Here is an 18515-nt window from a genome sequence, read left to right on the forward strand (position 1 = left end):
TCTAAGCAGAAATTTAAAGACGGCCCAGCTCTGGCCTGATGGCTCGGCTGGTTGGAGTGTTATCCCTTGCACCAAAGGGTTATGGGTTCAGAGTGCATGTCGGAGGCAACCGATTGATATTTCTCCCTCACATCGATTTCTCTTTCTCTCTTTAAAATCAATAAAAACATATCCTCAGGTGAGCAATAAATAAATAAATAAATCCCATTCTCTTGGTGTTTGTAGAAACATATCCTCAGGTGAGAAATAAATAAGTAAGTAAATAAATAAATAAATCCCATTCTCTTGGTGTTTGTAATGGGAAAATATTACTCCCTTTGAGAAGGGAGTTACAGAGAGCTCCACTAACGTGGAATTAATTATCAAAACCACGCCGTAGAACTTGCCCCTCGTCATACACGATGCAATGTGACTATTTTTAAGACACGTCGATTAGGCAGACAAGAAAGGAAACATGGGTCACCACTTTGCTCCGAGCAGATTGGCCAAAGTTTAAACAAGTGATAACACTTATCTCCGATGGGAATATGAGGAAGAAAGTCCTCTGCCACACACAATGGGCGGCAATGTAAATTTTAAATCCTTTTTGGGGAACGCAAATGGCAGCGTCTTACCATGAGGAATGAGCCTACCTTTCGACCTAGAAATCCTGTCCTAGGAATCTATCCCATAGAAAGGAAAGCATCAACATGTAAGAATATTTTAATAAGGTTATTTATCATAGCTTTGTTCCATGCCAGCAACATCTGGATGGTTGAATAAATCATACATGACATATTATGCAGTCATTATAATGAACGACTTGGAGCTACAACAGTTAACTTGGAAATAGTTTCATGAGGCATTTTTGAATAAGAATACTGATAAGCAGTCTATATAACATAATCCCATTTTTCTAAGACCAAGCAATTTAAACAAGTAGCCCGTGAATGTGTGTGCTTTATATGCTATAGAAGCATGGGAAAATTTCAGAATGGCACATGCTGAGGTGTGGGCACTAGATACTTGAGGGAAGGTGGGAGGTGTGGGGGAGGATGGAAAAGTAAAGGCCAGTTTAAAAAGAAGGCTGCGATAAGAAACCTCAGAATATATACAAAATGATCTTGTTTATCTACAATGACGTGTATGTATGCACAGAGAAATAAGAAAGGAAAAGGAAGAGACGTATCTGATCTTATCCACTGACTTGCACAGATGTCCGTCATGTGTCAAGTGTAAAACCAAGTTGACCAGTCATGTCTGTCAGTGACTGTCACCCTTTAGGGTGCACCAGGGCCTCTGGAGGTCTCCTAGAACACACTGCCCAGAGTTTCTGACTCTGCAGATCTTTGGTGAAGGCCTGAGAATTTGCATATTAACAGCCAGGTGCTGCTGCTGCTGCTGCTGCTGATGTAGGGACCACGCTTTGAGAAACACTGGTTTATGTCATGAATCTATATTTTTAGCAACAAACAAATCAACAAACAACATTTATATAAATGAGACTGTATGCATATATATTTGTATGAACAAGGGAAAAGTATGTGTAAACACATTCTAAGCTACTTGTATTAGTTAATTCAGGGAGTTGGGAGGGGAGGTGGTGTAGGAGCTAGGGGTGGGCTAGGATTGGGTGGGTATGGGTGATTCATTATTTTTGCAACTAGAAACCATCAAGAAAGGAAATCAGATAGATGGATGGATGAATGGGTTGTTGGATGAATGGAAGACAGACTAGATCAGCGGTTCTCAACCTGTGGGTCGCGACCCCTTTGGGGGTCAAACGACCCTTTCACAGGGGTCGCCTAAGACCATCGGAAAACACATATATAATTACATATATATAATTGTTTTACACATATATAATTGTTTTTGTGATTAATCACTATGCTTTAATTATGTTCAATTTGTAACAACGAAAATACACCCTGCATATCAGATATTCACATTACGATTCATAACAGTAGCAACATTACAGTTCTGAAGTAGCAACGAAAATAATTTTATGGTTGGGGGTCACCACAACATGAGGAACTGTATTAAAGGGTCGCGGCATCAGGAAGGTTGAGAACCATTGGACTAGATGAATGGCTGGAAGGGCAGCTGAATGAAGGAAGGAAGGGTGGGAAGGAAGAAAAGACTAGATGAAGGCAGATAAAGCCCCAGGGAAGAGGCAGCCCCACTCCGAACTCCTTGGCCTCACACCTACCTCCTTCAGCTGGGCATTGTCTTTGCTGGTCTGGAAGTTCTGGCTAAGTTCATCCACTTCTTTTTCAAAGAGTGAGCGCACTTCACTGAATCCTGAGCTCACCGGTCCCATGAGCTCCTCCAGAATGGACGCCAGGAATGGCTGCACGCTCTCCGCACAGCTTTTCTCCGCGGGCTGGGCCACCATCGCTGTGGTAGGAAATAGCCAGGAAACCGAGACTTAGGGCGAAAGTGGATTCAAAGGCACTCGAGCCAGGCCAGGGCTGGGTAGTTGCCCCATAGAGCCATTGAACAGCCAAGGCAAGCTCACAGGGCAGGACAGACCAGCACAGCGAGGCCTGGGCCGCATTCACCAGAACAGAAAACCATTAGGTGGTTTGGAAATGGAAACAAACAGAATGTCTCCCCTCCCCCGAGCTTTCCTCTGCCCTGGGATGAAATGCATTTTTCTGCTTGGTCCCTATAAGCGTGCAGTGTCTAATACAAAAAAGAAAATGCCAGACATCGTCAATCATTGTCATTATATACAGGGGTGGGCAAAAGTAGGTGTACAGTTGTTCATATGGAAAAATACACAATACAAGAGTAAATAATAATAATACAAAAACAAACTGTGTTTCTCATACTCACAACTGTACACCTACTTTTGCCCACTCCTGTATATAATGACAATGATTGATTATGTCTGGCATTTTCTTTTTTTGTATTAGACCAGCCGTGGGCAAACTACGGCCCGCGTTGTTCATATGGAAAAATACACAATACAAGAGTAAATAATAATAATACAAAAACAAACTGTGTTTCTCATACTCACAACTGTACACCTACTTTTGCCCACCCCTGTATACATAGTTTCCTTCTAAAATCAAAATTTATTAAGGTTTTTTCAAAATTGAGGTATGACATAAAACATTATATTAGTTTCAGGTGTACAACATAATGATTAATTATTTGTGTACAACAATTTATAGTTTTAATTAATTTCTCTAAGAGTCAATCAATATAATATAATTCAATTCCCCTCTTGCCTTCTCCAGAGACTTTTAAAAACTCAAGTACAGTCATTTCTTGGACAAATGGAAACAAATTCCTTTCAGTTTGTCCCCCCCACATCCCATTCCCACCCCCAATTTTTTAAAAAGCATTATTTTTTTGTTCTGATAATCAAGTACAACATGTGCAGTGACAAAAACATAGAGAGCACAGAAAATCTGTAAGAAGAACGGGAAACCCAGCCAGTGTGGTTCAGTGGTTGAGCGTCGGCCTATGCACCAGGAGGTCACAGTTGATTCCTGGTCAGGGCACATGCCCCGGTTGTGGGCTCGATCCCCAGGGAGGGATGTGCAGGAGGCAATGGATTAGTGATTCTCTCTCATTATTGATGTTTCTATCTCTCTCTCCCCCTTCCTCTCTGAAATCAATAAAAATATATTTGTCCACGCCTGAAGGGGACGGGTCAAAACCCCAGGAGGGTGTGGCCTCCTCTCAGTCTCAGCAATATGTGGTGAGGTGGGGAGAAAAGGGCAAAATCCTAGAGAGGCCTGACCTGGGAGCTGAGGTTTACTCAGCGCGGTGTGGTCTACTCTAGACCCGTGGTCGGCAAACTGCAGCTCGCGAGCCACATGCGGCTCTTTGGCCCCTTGAGTGTGGCTCTTCCACAAAATACCGACTTCTGCGCATGGGCCACGAAGTTTCAATCGCACTGTACGTGCGCGCCCGCACGTGGTATTTTGTGGAAGAGCCACACTCAAGGGGCCAAAGAGCCGCATGTGGCTCGTGAGCCGCAGTTTGCTTACCAGGGGGCTAAGGTAATTCTCATGTTTGGCCAGGTTTGGAATCAGTGATCCCGTGAAGGAAACCTGAGCTGGAAGAGGCCTGGACTGGAACGCTAGCTCTGAGGAGCTAGGTAAGTCACATGGCCTTGTCATTGCATCACGGAACTGAAGAGGGAAGTACACACTCATCTGAATGGCCAATCCTCCATTTTACATATGGAAAAATAGAGGCCTGAAGATATTAGATGGCTTGACCAAGGTCACGTCCTAATATGCAGAAACAGAACTTCAAGTCTATTTCTTAAGTTTTTATTGGCACATAACTTGCTTACAAGTTATGTGCCAATAATGCTCACATTCTTATTTCAATTCTCAGAACTAATTCACAGACATATGGAGGGTCATACTGCCTCTTTTTCTGAGAAGCTAAGATGACCAATACTATTAATATTATGTATAACTTGTAAATATTTGGGATATGAAATATTAAGCAGGTCATAGAATTACTAGGGGAAAAAACCTTTCACCCAATGGCATGATTCAAATATAAAACAATCTATGATTTCTAAAAATGACTTGCACCCAGCTGGTGTGGCTCAGTGGTTGAGCGTCAACCTATGAACCAGGAAGTCACGGTTTGATTCCCGGTCAGGGCACATGCTGGGTTGTGGACTCGATCACCAGTAGGGGGTGTGCAGGAGGCAGCTGATCAATGATTCTCCCTCATCATTAATGTCTCTCTCTCTCTGTCCCCCTCTCTCTTCCTCTCTGAAATCAATGCAAATATATTTTAAAAAATAAAATAAAAATGACTTGCTTGATACCCAAATGCAACTTTGTCTGCCAGGCGAATAACGATTTCTTTATCAACTAACTTTGAGAGAAGACATATAATGCATGTCATGGAAATTTCAGAATGATCATGAACATGGGTCATAAGCCAACAAGTGCCACAACAGGGGAGGTGCAGGTGGCATCAGAATACACAGCCCCCTCCCCCTCCCAGGAGGCAAGACGCCAAGTTTCCTCCCGCTGGTTTCACTGAAGTTTCCATGGGGAGGGCCAGGCCCTTAACAGCACCTCTAAGCAGGCTCCTATTACAACCCTAACCACTTCTTCCCCATCCCCTCGTTTTAATTCTCCTCTGAAACCATGACTTCTAACTATTCAAATATAAAACAATCTATGATTTCTAAAAATGACTTGCACCCAGCTGGTGTGGCTCAGTGGTTGAGCGTCAACCTATGAACCAGGAAGTCACGGTTTGATTCCCGGTCAGGATGCAATGCGGGTGCGATGCAACCCGCAACGCACAGCTTATTTCCTTGGCAGGAACGTGGATAATGTCCACTGACCTCTGATCTTCCCAGTTAGGAAGTTCTTTGAGTTGACGATCTGATCCATGTCTGAACGGATGGTTCCTTCCAGGCCCTTGGTCAGAGCTCTGCATTCCTCCTTCAAGGCACTTAATCCCTCTGAAACTTGCTGCTGAACCAGGTTGTAGGCCTCCTCGAGGAGCTGCGACAGGGGTCAACACATCAATCGGGGCTCTGTGGTGTGTCAGAGCCCGACGGAGTCAAGTACAGGGGGGAGGGCTCATCACAGATGACCACAACGTCAACAAGACTGCGCACACATTCGTTCGAATGTTTCTTTCCAAGCTAGAGTCTGCTCGGATTAGTCCTCATTTCAGTGAGACTGAGCAGACTCGACGTAGGCCAGGGAAGGAATTCGCTTTTAAACAAGAAAAAGGTTCCCTAAAAAGAGAAGGGACAGGAATGTGTCTTTTGAGGAGCACCGAGCAATGCCATCCCTTACCCCGTGCCAGGCCCTCTTCCTGTCATTCTTCTTCCCCTTCATTTTAGGCAGAAGGTCTGCCTGGAGGGTTGGCAGCAGCTCCTCCATCACCATGTGACTCAGGATCTGCGGAGCAGAAGAGGAAGACAGCCCCCCGTCCGTTAGTTGGTAATGGCAAACACTGAGCATCATGCCAACCGAAGATGTCACAACTGGCCATCCCCATCGCAGCTGCATTGGGAGAGGGGGGGTGGGGGTGGGGGGGAGGGGGAGGTGTCCTGAGCTACATGAAACCTGCTAGGTTAACAGTTTCATTCTGGGTCAATGAAGACAACCTCCCAGGGCAAACATTCATAAACATCCACAAGGAACTATAACTCCTGCTAATGTTCCCCCATCAGAAAGGACAAATTCCTCAAATCAAACTTCTCCTGTCGGAAACCGGAAGAAGCTAACGCATTTGGGAAGAGAGGGGACACTTCAATTCTGGATAAGGGCATCCTTAGGAAAACTGTGAAGGGGACAGGCTTGGTCGTGGTGGCTTGAGTCCTTGTCTGTATCCCCCAAACCATTGTTCCTCCTCAGACTCCCTCGGGTTCGAAGTGTCTTCATGCTCTTTGACTTCACTGTTCCCTGAATCCCACCTCCATTCTCGTTTCAAGTTTAGAAAAAGAAGGGAGTCACAAACACTTAGGAATAACTAGACATTTGTGGGATGAGCAGCATATAAGTGTGTGTTGGGGGGGGGGGCAGGGCGTGTCTAACATTTTCAAGGTGATTTTTAAAAGTGCTCCCAAGTCTCTTCTAGCATTTTGCTTGGTTCAATGAAATTGTTTCTTCTGAATCTGAGCGGGATTCCACAGGTCCCCACATCATACTCCAAGTACACCGGCCCCTCTTCTTTACATCCCCATACCCCCCACTTGGAGCTGTCTGATTGTTCAAATTCACATTGCCCTGCGTCTCTCAGGGCTCAGCTTTCAGCTCTCAATACTGCATCCGGCTGCAGACCAAGATTTACAAAAAAAACCCAACACAAGTCATTTGTGGAATGGAGGCAGGCACAAAAGTACAGAATCATTTGACATCTGCACTATGAATTGAAAATAATATTTGTCCGAAATAATCGACCTCATAGAAATTAAAATTAAACTTGGGGAATTAACTAAGAAAGATTTTCTCTGAGGTCATCGCCCAGCCTCATGCTGGTGGAAAATCCTCATGAGCTCACAGGACGTTGCCTTTCACCAGGGCTGCTACAGCGGGGTGTGATGGTCCAGCTGAACTTAGGAGGAGCACTCCCAGCGTGGAGGTGGGCAAGCCACCCATCAGTCCGCTGCACCTGTGGGTTCCTGGGAGAGAAGGCTGCTGGGGCCAATGCAGGAAGTGGGGGCCCGTCATCTGAGACATGGAACTCCGTGGTGTGACAAAGAGCATGATGGAGAGAGGATTTCCCCTAGTCCTGGTAATTCACTGGGGGGCGTGGAGGGGGAATGTTTATACCTTTCTTAACCATTCTCTAGGGGAGTTCAAAAGGTGAACCAGCATCTTTAGGAAGTTAACATGTGCAAACTCCATGGAAGCCAGCAGATCCAACAGTTAGAGATTCAAGTTGGTAATTAATGATCCATGGACCCTCCCCGCCCCCCCCGCCCCCCACCTGCTCAATGGAGTCAGTTCTTGTTTGGAACACATCTGCCCAAGAGTGATGAAAGTGTGGCCTGGGGAGAGTGAGCTAAGAGCGTGAGGAGACTGAAGCCAGAACTTAAAATCAGTGGGAAATATTACCTCAGCTGAAAAGTGTTAACTGCGAGATAATTGCCCTAACGATATTAATTGCCCTGATTCATCTTTTTACACAGATTGCAAAGTTTTGCAGAGATTTCAATCTGCACATCAGCATGAAAGGAGAAATGTCACACAGTAAAGGAATGCCCCATTGGGGTGGGCTTAGCGTTTTCTTTTAGTCTCTCCCATGTAATGTTCCAAGAAAGTTGGTTCTATTTTATAACTTCAGCAATTGAAAAGGAAATATATCTAGGGGAAAAGAGGAGGGTATGGGAGTTGCCAGGGCAGGGGCCGAGGGATGGCCACAGGGCAGGGCAGAGCCTCTGGGTGCAGAGCCCACCTGTATCTCTTCCTCTAACCCCGAAACCTATGGACAAGGCCTAAAAAAAAATGTAGGTAGTTTTCCTGTATTTTAGCCGCCCTATTCTGTGGCAATGCTGCTTTCTCGGGCCCACTGATCATTTAAAGGCAAATGATAAATATCCCAAAAAACAAAATCCTTACATTCTGCAAAATGCTTTCCCTCATGACCTCATTTGATACATTGATGCTGACAAGTAGAAGATATATTTACTGCTGTACAGATAGAGTGGTCCCCCCTTATCGGGAGGGATACATTCCAGGACCCCTAGTGGATGCCTGAAACCGCAGGTGGCACCGAACCCTAGATACAGTAGGTCTTTTCCAATGCATACATAGCGGTGATCAAGTTAATTTACAAATTAGGCACAGTAAGAAATCAGTAACGATCACTTAATCATACAATAGGACAATTATCATAATATACTGTAAATAAGAGTTTATGTGTATGGGGTCTCTCTCTCTCATCTTTCTCTCTGATAACTGATCCGATAACGGAGGTGGCTACTACGTGACTAAGGGGCGCGTGGCATGTACAATGCGGAGACGGTGGACAAAAGGATGATTCACCTCCCAGGCAGAACGAAGCAGGGCTGTGAGAGATTTTATCATGCTACTCAGAATGGTGCACAATTTAGAACTTATGAATTGCTGATTTCTTTTTTCTTTCTTATAAGTATGTTTTATTAATTTATTTCAGAGAGGAAGGGAGAGGGGGAGAGAGATGGAAACTTTAATGAAGAGAGAGAATCCTTGATTGGCTGCCTCCTGCACACCCCCGACTGGGGATCGAGCATGCAACCCAGGCATGTGCCCTGACTGCCCTGACCGGGAATTGAGCCCTGACCTCCTGGTGCATCGGTCCGTGCTCAACCACTGCGCCACACTGGCTGAATTGTTTATTTCTGGAATTTTCCATTCAGTATCAGACCATAGTTGACCACAGGTAACTGAAACTTTGGAAAACAAAACCGCAGATAAGGGGGAACGATTGTATTTTTGTCTATATTAATATTCTGTATTAATAGCCTGTCAGGCAAGTTATTCTGAGAGATCTGCTTTGCCTGGACACTTGCCTAAAATAACCATGGCCACAGGGACCTGCCAAACGTGTTGTGTGAGTCATGACTGTGAAGATAATAGTGTAACAACGATGAACATATGAATACAGGCCCCTAGGGTAGCGGGGGTTGGAACAATCTTATGACTAAGTTCTTAGTAGAAACAATGCAAATAAGCCCAGTGCTTTAAATAAAAGATGTCATATTCTCAAACCCAGTAACGCCACACCACATCCTTCAACTACTGGGCAGCTGCTTTGGGCCCCCGACCTCTTTTTTCTGTGCGTCTGAGGACAGACATTGCTCCAGCTCTGTGCAGAAGAGCTTACTGTGCAGCTTACCCTCACCAGGCCCCACCCAGGAAAGTTCTGGAAGCCATTACCTTTCACGGGCTTCTCCAGGGAGAGCCTGACATGGCTCAAAAGGCATTTCTGTCACAGATGGGCTTTGTGACTTCCGCCAACTAACATCTCTGGAGGTTCTTTCTCTCTCCTGGAGGGTCCGGGACAAATGATCTGGAAATTCCCCTCCAACACTCACGTTTTATGAGTCTATGATTTCACCAAAGATGCTCAGATTCTAGGGGGAGCCAAACCTCTTGGGTCACGCGCTAACTCCAGCTTTTACTGACCTCTACTCGGGTTTTTCATTGGTTTTGTTTTTCCCCTTAGGGTATTTTTATACTTCCACATTAGCACCTTCCTATGACTGCTCTCTGCTGATGCTTTAAGATGCCCATATATGTACAGCCCCACATATGCACCCACCCACACTTCGAAGGCTGCCTCGTTCTCTGGATGTTTCTAGGTAGGTCTTGCCTCACTGGCAGGGCAGGGGATGAGTCATTTAGCTCCCTCACACCCTAGAGCACTCTGCACGTATCAGCCCAAAGCAAAAAGCTGAAAGTCAACAAAAGCAAACACAACAGACTCAATAGTCAACCCACAGGAAGGACTTATGAAGTGCCTGCTCTCAATGGCATGGGGAAGGAATGTGAACTGACATGAGATTGCAAATGAAAGAAAAAAAATGAAGCAAGTGGCACAGCCTGAAGCAAGGAGCTTACTGATTGTGTGAGTTAGTGTATTACATGGTTGGTGCTGATCTTTCACTGGACTAGGAGTCAGAAGCTGTCATTGCCTTGGCCATTGTCCCCTTAGTGTGACCCTGAACCCATCAGCTCCACAGGACAGCGATTGTTCTGCTTTGCCCACCCCCGGGTCACTGGCACCCAGCAGAGCACCTGGCATACGGTAGCTCCACAAACAGTTGTTGAATGAAAAAACCGGGCAAGTCACTTAATTGCTACAGGCCTCCCTGTTTTCTCATTTACAAAATGAAAATAATAATAACTGCTCTACCCACCTCATGAGATTGGTAAGATGAACAGATAGAATTAGGCTGTGAACATAAAAAAGTATTGCACAGGGGCACTTTAATATCGGTGCATCTATTCAATATGTTTGTTCATATGACAGACCAATCAGGGTCAAGTACTTCAGCCTCCCCTTATGCTTTTGTTTTATTTTTGGCATAAGTATGGTTGGTCCTTAATCCTCTCAGATTTATAAAAGATGTGCTTCCCCAAAATATCAGAAACCAAGAATTGGTGAAAGTTCTTGAATAATCTCAGGGTGGGGAATAAAAAATTTAGCCCAGCCAGTGTGGCTCAGTGATTGAGCATTGACTTATGAACCAGGAGGTCACGGTTTAATTCCCAGTCAGGGCACATGCCCCGGTTATGAGCTCAATCCCCAGTAGGGGGCGTACAGGAGGCAGCTGATCAATGATTCTCTCTCATCATTGATGTTTCTATCTTTCTCTTCCCCTCTGAAGTCAATAAAAAAAATATTAAAAAAAAAAAAGAATTTAGAATCCACCAGAATAAGAAGAGGGAGGAGGAGAAGATTCGGAGTCACATGGTGAAACAATAAAAACAGTTCCATCTTCATGTGAAAGAGTTTTCAGCTTTGGATGTTTCATGACTATACAAAAGCAGGGCACCATCTGGCATCTCCCAAATATTGTTCCCTAATAACACATTTTACTGGCTCCCAAAAGAGGCACCTCTGGGAGATGAGGGGAAATTAAAGAAAACCATTCATGGACTCTGTGTGCCTCTAGTTAAATAAGGCCCATAGCCAGCCTCCTCTTCCTGCCGAATCAGCCCTGTGATTGGCGTCCTCATGGAGGACGGGCTCCCATCATGAAGCACGGTTGCCTTGGAGATTTGTAACAATGCCCCAGGGACCAAGTCATGGTGCTTAGCCCATGACTGGCATTTAATTAAGGTCATGGAAAATTATACTGGACCACAGAGAATGGCAAACTAGAAACATACAGAAAACTGTCTCATGCTTTTAAAATGTGTGTGTCTCCTTTAATCACTTCATTTATAAGTCATTTAAAAGATAAAGACAACTGTGTGCCAAATACTTTCCCAAAACATCTCATTTAATTCTTACAACCCTGCAAGGCAAACATTATCTTTCTTTCAGAAGAGTCACCTGAGACTGAAAGAGGTTAAATAACTTGGCAAGATTGAACTAACCCAAGTCTGCTGCCCAAAATCCCCACCACACACTTTGCACTCAACCATGCTGTTCACATTTACTTCTCCTCTGGAAGCAGAAGGTCATCTGAAAGACTAATCACTTTTATAGAAAAAAGTAGAAGTAGTTCTTCCCATTGCCCTTGCAGTTTTTGGCTGCCCTAGCTCATGTCTGGTCTGGTGGTCTTTGGAGTGGGTGCTGACCAAAAGCTTCTCCAGTGATGGCGAACCTTTTGAGCTCGGCGTGTCAGCATTTTGAAAAACCCTAACTTAACTCTGGTGCCATGTCACATATAGAAATTTTTTTATATTTGCAACCATAGTAAAACAAAGACTTATATTTTTGATATTTATTTTATATATTTAAATGCCATTTAACAAAGAAAAATCAGCCAAAAAAATGAGTTCGCGTGTCACCTCTGACACGCGTGTCATAGGTTCGCCATCACTGTTCTAGACAATGAGAGAAATGGTCTTTGGTTCCACATCTTCCCAGTCTTATAACTTTCTTTGTTTGATTGTTTATTATGACCCTGGCCTCCCACCTCCCAGACAGAAAACCAGATTCAAAATTGAGCTCCGTGTTACCTGGATTTCATCCCCAGTCATCATTTCCCATGAGCCATAGTGACCTTTCTCCTGTCGGAAGAACTGCACGGCTTCTAAAAAGGCTTGGGCTTCGAACGTTGTCTGCTTCATGTAATCTAAAAGAAAGAGGTAAGAGCATTTAGCAAAGAAAAATATTTTACATCTGTCCGTGGTTCTTTAAGCGTAATGGTTCAGAAACCCAGCATTACCTGAATATTATAAGGAGCAGAATTATGGGACACAGAAAAATTAAGCAAGTACTGAATTCAAAGTTCATTTGCAGGTACAGGTCACATTACTTGCTCAACAGACTAGCTGATTAATTCTATCAATTACTGAGTGTACTGGTTAGAACTAGAAGTATCTCTCTCTCTCTCTCTCTCTCTCTCTCTCTCTCTCTCTCATTGCTTCCCTCTCTCAGGCACCTAGGTACCTGAATATTATAAGGAGCAGAATTATGGGACACAGAAAAATTAAGCAAGTACTGAATTCAAAGTTCATTTGCAGGTACAGATCACGTTACTTGCTCAGCAGTCTAGCTGATTAATTCTATCAATTACTGAGCATACTGGTTAGAACTAGAAGCATCTCTCTCTCTCTCATTGCTTCCCTCTCTCAGGCACCTAGACACCTGCTGGCTGTACACGACCTGCCTCAACACCTTATCTTGGACTTCCAAGACTATGGTATTTTTGTTACAGCACTCCAAACTGACCAAAACAATTTTCAATACATAAAACCAGCTCTTGTCCACAATGATAACAGAAAATTATAGATATCTTAGCAGGGAAATGAATTATAAAAATAACATCATCTCACAACAAAGAAATCAAATTGTAGAATGAGAAATAAAGTGGGCAAAGTGAAGCAATTCAAAGGACCTGGTTTCTTGCCTCCTGCTTCTCTCTGTGTAGGTCACAATGTGTTCTGCATTTGCAGGGCAATCTTAGATTGGTCAGCTGATTCATGGGGGACTTTCAGAGCCTTAGGCAGTCAAGGATTGAGTGGCTCATACGGGGACTGAACAGAACTAAAAGAGGACCCATCTGCTCTGAAAGGTCACAATCAATTAATAGGTTGTGGATGACTCTTTTGAGATTGGCTTATTAGGTTCTAAACCTCAGGAACGTGGGAAAGAGAAAATGAAATTCAAGGCATCGCCTCTGTAAAGAGTCCGAGCAGGCCCTGGCTGGGTGGCTCAGTTGGTTAGAGCATCATCCTGATCCATGTTTCTCTCTCTCTCTCTCTCTCTCTCCTGAACAGAACTAAAAGAGGACCCATCTGCTCTGAAAGGTGACAATCAATTAATAGGTTGTGGATGACTCTTTTGAGATTGGCTTATTAGGTTCTAAACCTCAGGAACGTGGGAAAGAGAAAATGAAATTCAAGGCATCGCCTCTGTAAAGAGTCCGAGCAGGCCCTGGCTGGGTGGCTCAGTTGGTTAGAGCATCATCCTGATCCATGTTTCTCTCTCTCTCTCTCTCTCTCTCCCTTGGTCTCTCTCATTTTAAAATCAATAAAAAAACAATAACAACATATCCTTGGGTGAGGAAGAAAGAAAGAAAGAAAGAAAGAAAGAAAGAAAGAAAAGAAAGAAAAGAAAGAAAAGAAAAGAATCCAAGCAAAATGCTTCACAGGGAGGGTGCCAAGAAGTCCAGAAGCTCCATCTTCAAAAATGTGAAACAGTAACTGACATTTCTTATATCAACATAGAGATTTTGGTCAAAATATAAATCAGAAAAAAAAAGCCATGTTCTAAGAATCAAGTTTTTAAATTGAAGTATTTTCTTCCTTGTTATTTTTTCTGGTTTGGCAACTGATTTAGTGTTTAATCTTAAAAGCTTGGAAAACAACAATTAAGGTCTTGGTATGTAAAACTGACAGCAAGGGGGCTGTGATACTGGGCTCAGTACACTGGGAGGGGCTCTACCAACTGAGACGGAAACTGTAATTATCACATTGAGATTCAAGATTGACTCATGTGCTCTTATTTCTAACAGCTGTTTTCATTTCCAACCTAAGGAAACAAAAAGATGGAACAAAATGTGGTACTTGGATGGAGTGAGTATTGCCAGACCCGAGAGCCTGGGAATGGAGTTTTAAATTCTCCCATCCTTACAATAAGCATATATTTACTTATTTCTTCCCCTGCTGATCTCAGTAAGTGGAGGAGGTATTTGAAATCCTGTCCATACTTAATTTTTTTTTTAATTTATTGATTTGAGAGAGTGGGAGAGAGAGATTTGTTGTTCTTCCCATTTATGCATTCATTGGTTGCCTTCTATATGTATCCTGACTAGAAATTGAACCCACAACCTTGGTGCATTGGGACAACGCTCCAACCAACTGAGCTACCTGTCCAGGGCCTGTCCATACTTTTTATATCTACGTCAGAGCAAATAATGACACCCCCACTTTTAAAGATCTTTGGAGGGAAAATAAGTGAGGAAATGGGATTTGAGACAATAATGTGTGAGTCAGAGAATAGTCAAAGAATAAATGGAAGAGCTAGAATGTAGTAGCAGTGGAGGCTAGCACACCTTACTATAGGCAGAGAAGGAAAGTATTGTTAATCAAATGGACCACGGAGGAAATTATAGTAATTGAACATCAGCACTGAAGCTTAAAAGAATGAGGGTGTGGATCTGAATTCTGGACTCTTTACCATGAAGACAGACTTTAATGGATCTTAGCTACTCTTTTACCATAGGGGAAAGGATCTAATCTATTGCTTCGTCATTAGATTTTCAGTTTATAAACTGATTAAATTAATTTATATAAAACTTTAAGAACAGTCTCTGCCACATGATAAGTTGCTTTATGGATACTGGCTCTTAGGATTATAAACAAAGCTCAACAGCAACAGCCAGATCATTGAGGAAATAAAGAACAAAGGTTTGCTTTGCAAAATAGAACTCTATTGCAATGGTAATATGATCTTCATTTCTCTCAAGTTGTTTGCAAAGGCATTGCTGAACTCGGCCAGAAAGTACAGGTGCTTGAGAGGAACCAGATTATCAGTTATTTGATCGACTTCCTGCCACAGGTCTCATGGGAACAAATTCTAGGATCACAATCACCCACTCTCTTGCCAACAAGCAATTGAGACTTTAGTTCAATAGCCCCACAATCAACAATGGTTTTTGGTTTTTAAAAGCCTTCTCCCTGCAAATGGACTTCAACAAATGGCAGCTATCAGCTCGAACTCTACTTTCCCAACACACTGTCATCATGAGGGTGCTTCAGGGGACAGATGTGCCGGGGAGGACTCAGACATCATTCGATCCAGCTCCCTCATGTTACGGATGAGGAAACTGGAAGAAGAAATGGTTCAGTTCTTAGCAGAAGGTCACACAGCTGGTCCAAATCAGAGCCAAGAGCTGAAAAAGTGGCTCTGGCATGTCATAAGTGACCTTGGCATTCATGCTTACTTAAATTATAGACCCTGGGAGTTAGAAGTGGTCTTAAAGGTCATCTACCCCAGGCTCTTGTTCAATGCTGGGAGCCTTCAGAATTCCAGACAGACACTCATCCAGCCTTAGCTTAAATATTTCCAGTGACAGGAAGCTCACAATTTAAATGAAATAGTCATTTTCACTGAACTGCTCTAATTATTTGAAAAGATTTCCTTCTACTGAGCCAAAATCTGTTTCCATGAGCTCTCTCTCTCATTAATCCCATTTCTGTCCTTCAGAGCAAAATAGATGTTTATTCCTCTTCCATATGGTTACTGTAAAAGACAGCTAAATAGCCTTATTTTCCTTCGACCATTCTTTAAAGAATGTAGTTTTTGGATTTTTTAATTTGATCCTTCTTTTTCCTTCTTTCCCTTAGTGACCAATTCCAATTTATCAATATCTTTCTTAAATTTGGCCCCAACATGAATATAGCACACCAAGTATTGTCTTACTAATGCAAATTATGTAAGGTAGAAGGATTATTTTCCTTTTTCAGGTCTCTAACCTCTTTTTTACAAACACATCATACTGTTGAATCATACCTTTCTATAGTCAAATACAATCCTTATACCTTTTTTTCATTAAGAAAAAACAACAGCCCTTCTCAATCTAAGCCTTCCCTGACCTGTACTTTGCTTTTGATTTTGAAGTACAGGTTTTAACATCACCTCTATTAAATTACAGCTTGCTGTGATCAGCTCAGAACCTGCCAAAATTATTTAAAAACTGTAATTCTGTCCCCAAACTCCCTTTCACCTTGATATCATAAAAAATTTGGCAGGGTTGCCTTCTGTGTTCCTCACCATCTCACTGATAAAAACATTCATCAGGACAAGGGCAAGGACGGAGCCCTGGGAAAGTCTAAACATTTTAGGAAAACATGTGGGAGACACATCTTGGCCATTCAATCAACAATCACATCCTCAGGACCAGCACACGTCTGTTCTCCTTCATCTCTCCCTCGTCTCTCCCTCCTTCTCATCTGTGCAGCTGCCTGGAAAACTCATATTCGGGAGACATGATTAAGGATTTTTCGAGGGAAGGAAAGCTGCTCTAGGCCCCATGGGGACAGTTATTTAGGGGACCAGCCAGAGAGAAATCGCTTTTGCTTTTTCCACTGAAACAGATTTACAACATGTCTGAGTCCGATGAAACACCAGCGCTCCAAGGCCCATGTATTCATCCTGGATTTTGACTGGCTCCTTTGTCAGGATTCCCCGACTCAAGCTGGGTTTGGAAGCTGCCTTGTTATTTTATCGGTCAGCCACGCCAAACCATGTTAGCTGATCTGCCTGGTGATTTGCAGAAGTTATGTAACAGCGTTACTCACTACACTGCTATGGGGTTCATCTCACTAATGTATGCTTCTGAACTATCTTTCGCTTCAGGTCATGTGTCTTTTCTAGGAGAGCTACAGCAAGGCTGACTGTCCTAGTTTCTTCCCTAAAACAAAGGAGAGAAGCACAGGGGAGAGTAACTAACATTTATTGAAGATGACCATGGAGTATGAGCCGTACAAGATGCTTACACACACTCTGTCTCAGAATCCTTCCAACAATCCATTGTGTAGGAATTATTATTCCCACTTTAAGGCTGACAAAGCAACTGAGTTTCAGAAAGGTTCAGTAACTTGTTTAAGCTAGTGTGAGGATCAAGTAAGGCCTACTTACTTCCAAAGTTCCGTTATAACATTCTATGGTTTAATTATTTCTAAACTTTTTATTTTGAGAAAACTGTAGATTCACATGTTTTTATAAGAAAAAAATACAGATATTCTAATGCTTTCACCCAGTTTCCCTTAATGGGAATATCTTGCAAAACTACAGTATAAATAGCACAACCAAGAAACTGACATGGTTGCAATCTAACCACCTTATTCAGGTTTCATGTTTTCCATGCAAGCGCAGGCACGTGTGTATGTGTGTGTGTTGGTTTTTAAATTATTTTAACTTTCCTTCCACCTTATTCAGATTTCATGTTTTCCATGCAAGCACAGGCACATGTGTGTGTATGTGTGTGTGTGTTGGTTTTTAAATTATTTTAACTTTCCTTTCCTTGTTAAAGCTTAGAATCATATAATTCTAGAATCTGAGTATACCATAGGAATCATCTAGTCCAAACTACTCATTTCATGAGTGAGTAGATTGAAGGCTAGACGGATTGTGACGTGACATTATTAAAAATAACACAACACACACACACACACACACACACACACACACACACACACAAAATAAATAAATAAATAAATAAATAAAAATAACACAACACAAAACTCCCTCACTGGAACTAAAAATGAATGGTGTCCATTTTAACGAAATGGTAATATAAGTTCTGGTTTTTATTAAAAATCTTATTTATTCATGACCCACCTAAGCAAATATTTATTGCCATTTATAAATGATAACCCTTATGAGAATGAGCCCTAGGATTACTTAGAAGTCCCTGAATTGCATTTTGGAAGCTACTAAAGTATTCGTCTCCTGACCAAATCATATCTGTGTTAATGGACACAGACCTACCACAAAGAGAAAGGGCATAAGCCAAGAAAAACAAAAAACAAAAAACATATACCTCATGGAGGTACAGGGACCCTCGGATGGATTATAATGGTATTGCTCTAGGTCAGTGGTTGGCAAACTCATTAGTCAACAGAGCCAAATATCAACAGTATGATGATTGAAATTTCTTTTGAGAGCCAAATTTTTTAAACTTAAACTATATAGGTAGGTACATTGTTATTAACTTAATTAGGGTACTCCTAAGGCTTAGGAAGAGCCACACTGAAGGGGACAAAGAGCCGCATGTGGCTCGCGAGCCACAGTTTGCCAACCACTGCTCTAGGTGAAAATACAAAGAAACAAGAACTCAATGCAGAGAATAGAAAAGACTTCACAAATAAATGGAGGTTTCTAGCAAACATATTGCTTTGATAGAAATTTTCGACCAC

At 42.6% G+C, this 18515-nt stretch overlaps 1 protein-coding gene across 1 annotated transcript in view; it reads right to left on the minus strand.

Annotated features, from left to right (window-relative positions):
• The window catches only part of FAM129A (family with sequence similarity 129, member A), a 122126-nt gene that overhangs the window by 17458 nt on the left and 86153 nt on the right, over window positions 1-18515 (minus strand). Inside the window, exons 7-10 of the mRNA XM_014538066.1 lie at window positions 12108-12223; window positions 5781-5885; window positions 5318-5480; window positions 2189-2376 (exon numbers count right to left, since the gene is read on the minus strand). Coding sequence (XP_014393552.1) covers window positions 2189-2376; window positions 5318-5480; window positions 5781-5885; window positions 12108-12223 — 572 coding nt within the window. The remainder of the gene's footprint in view (window positions 1-2188; window positions 2377-5317; window positions 5481-5780; window positions 5886-12107; window positions 12224-18515) is intronic.

The sequence above is a fragment of the Myotis brandtii genome, unplaced genomic scaffold, assembly GCF_000412655.1.
Source record: "Myotis brandtii unplaced genomic scaffold, ASM41265v1 scaffold104, whole genome shotgun sequence".
Taxonomy (NCBI): Eukaryota; Metazoa; Chordata; class Mammalia; order Chiroptera; family Vespertilionidae; genus Myotis; species Myotis brandtii.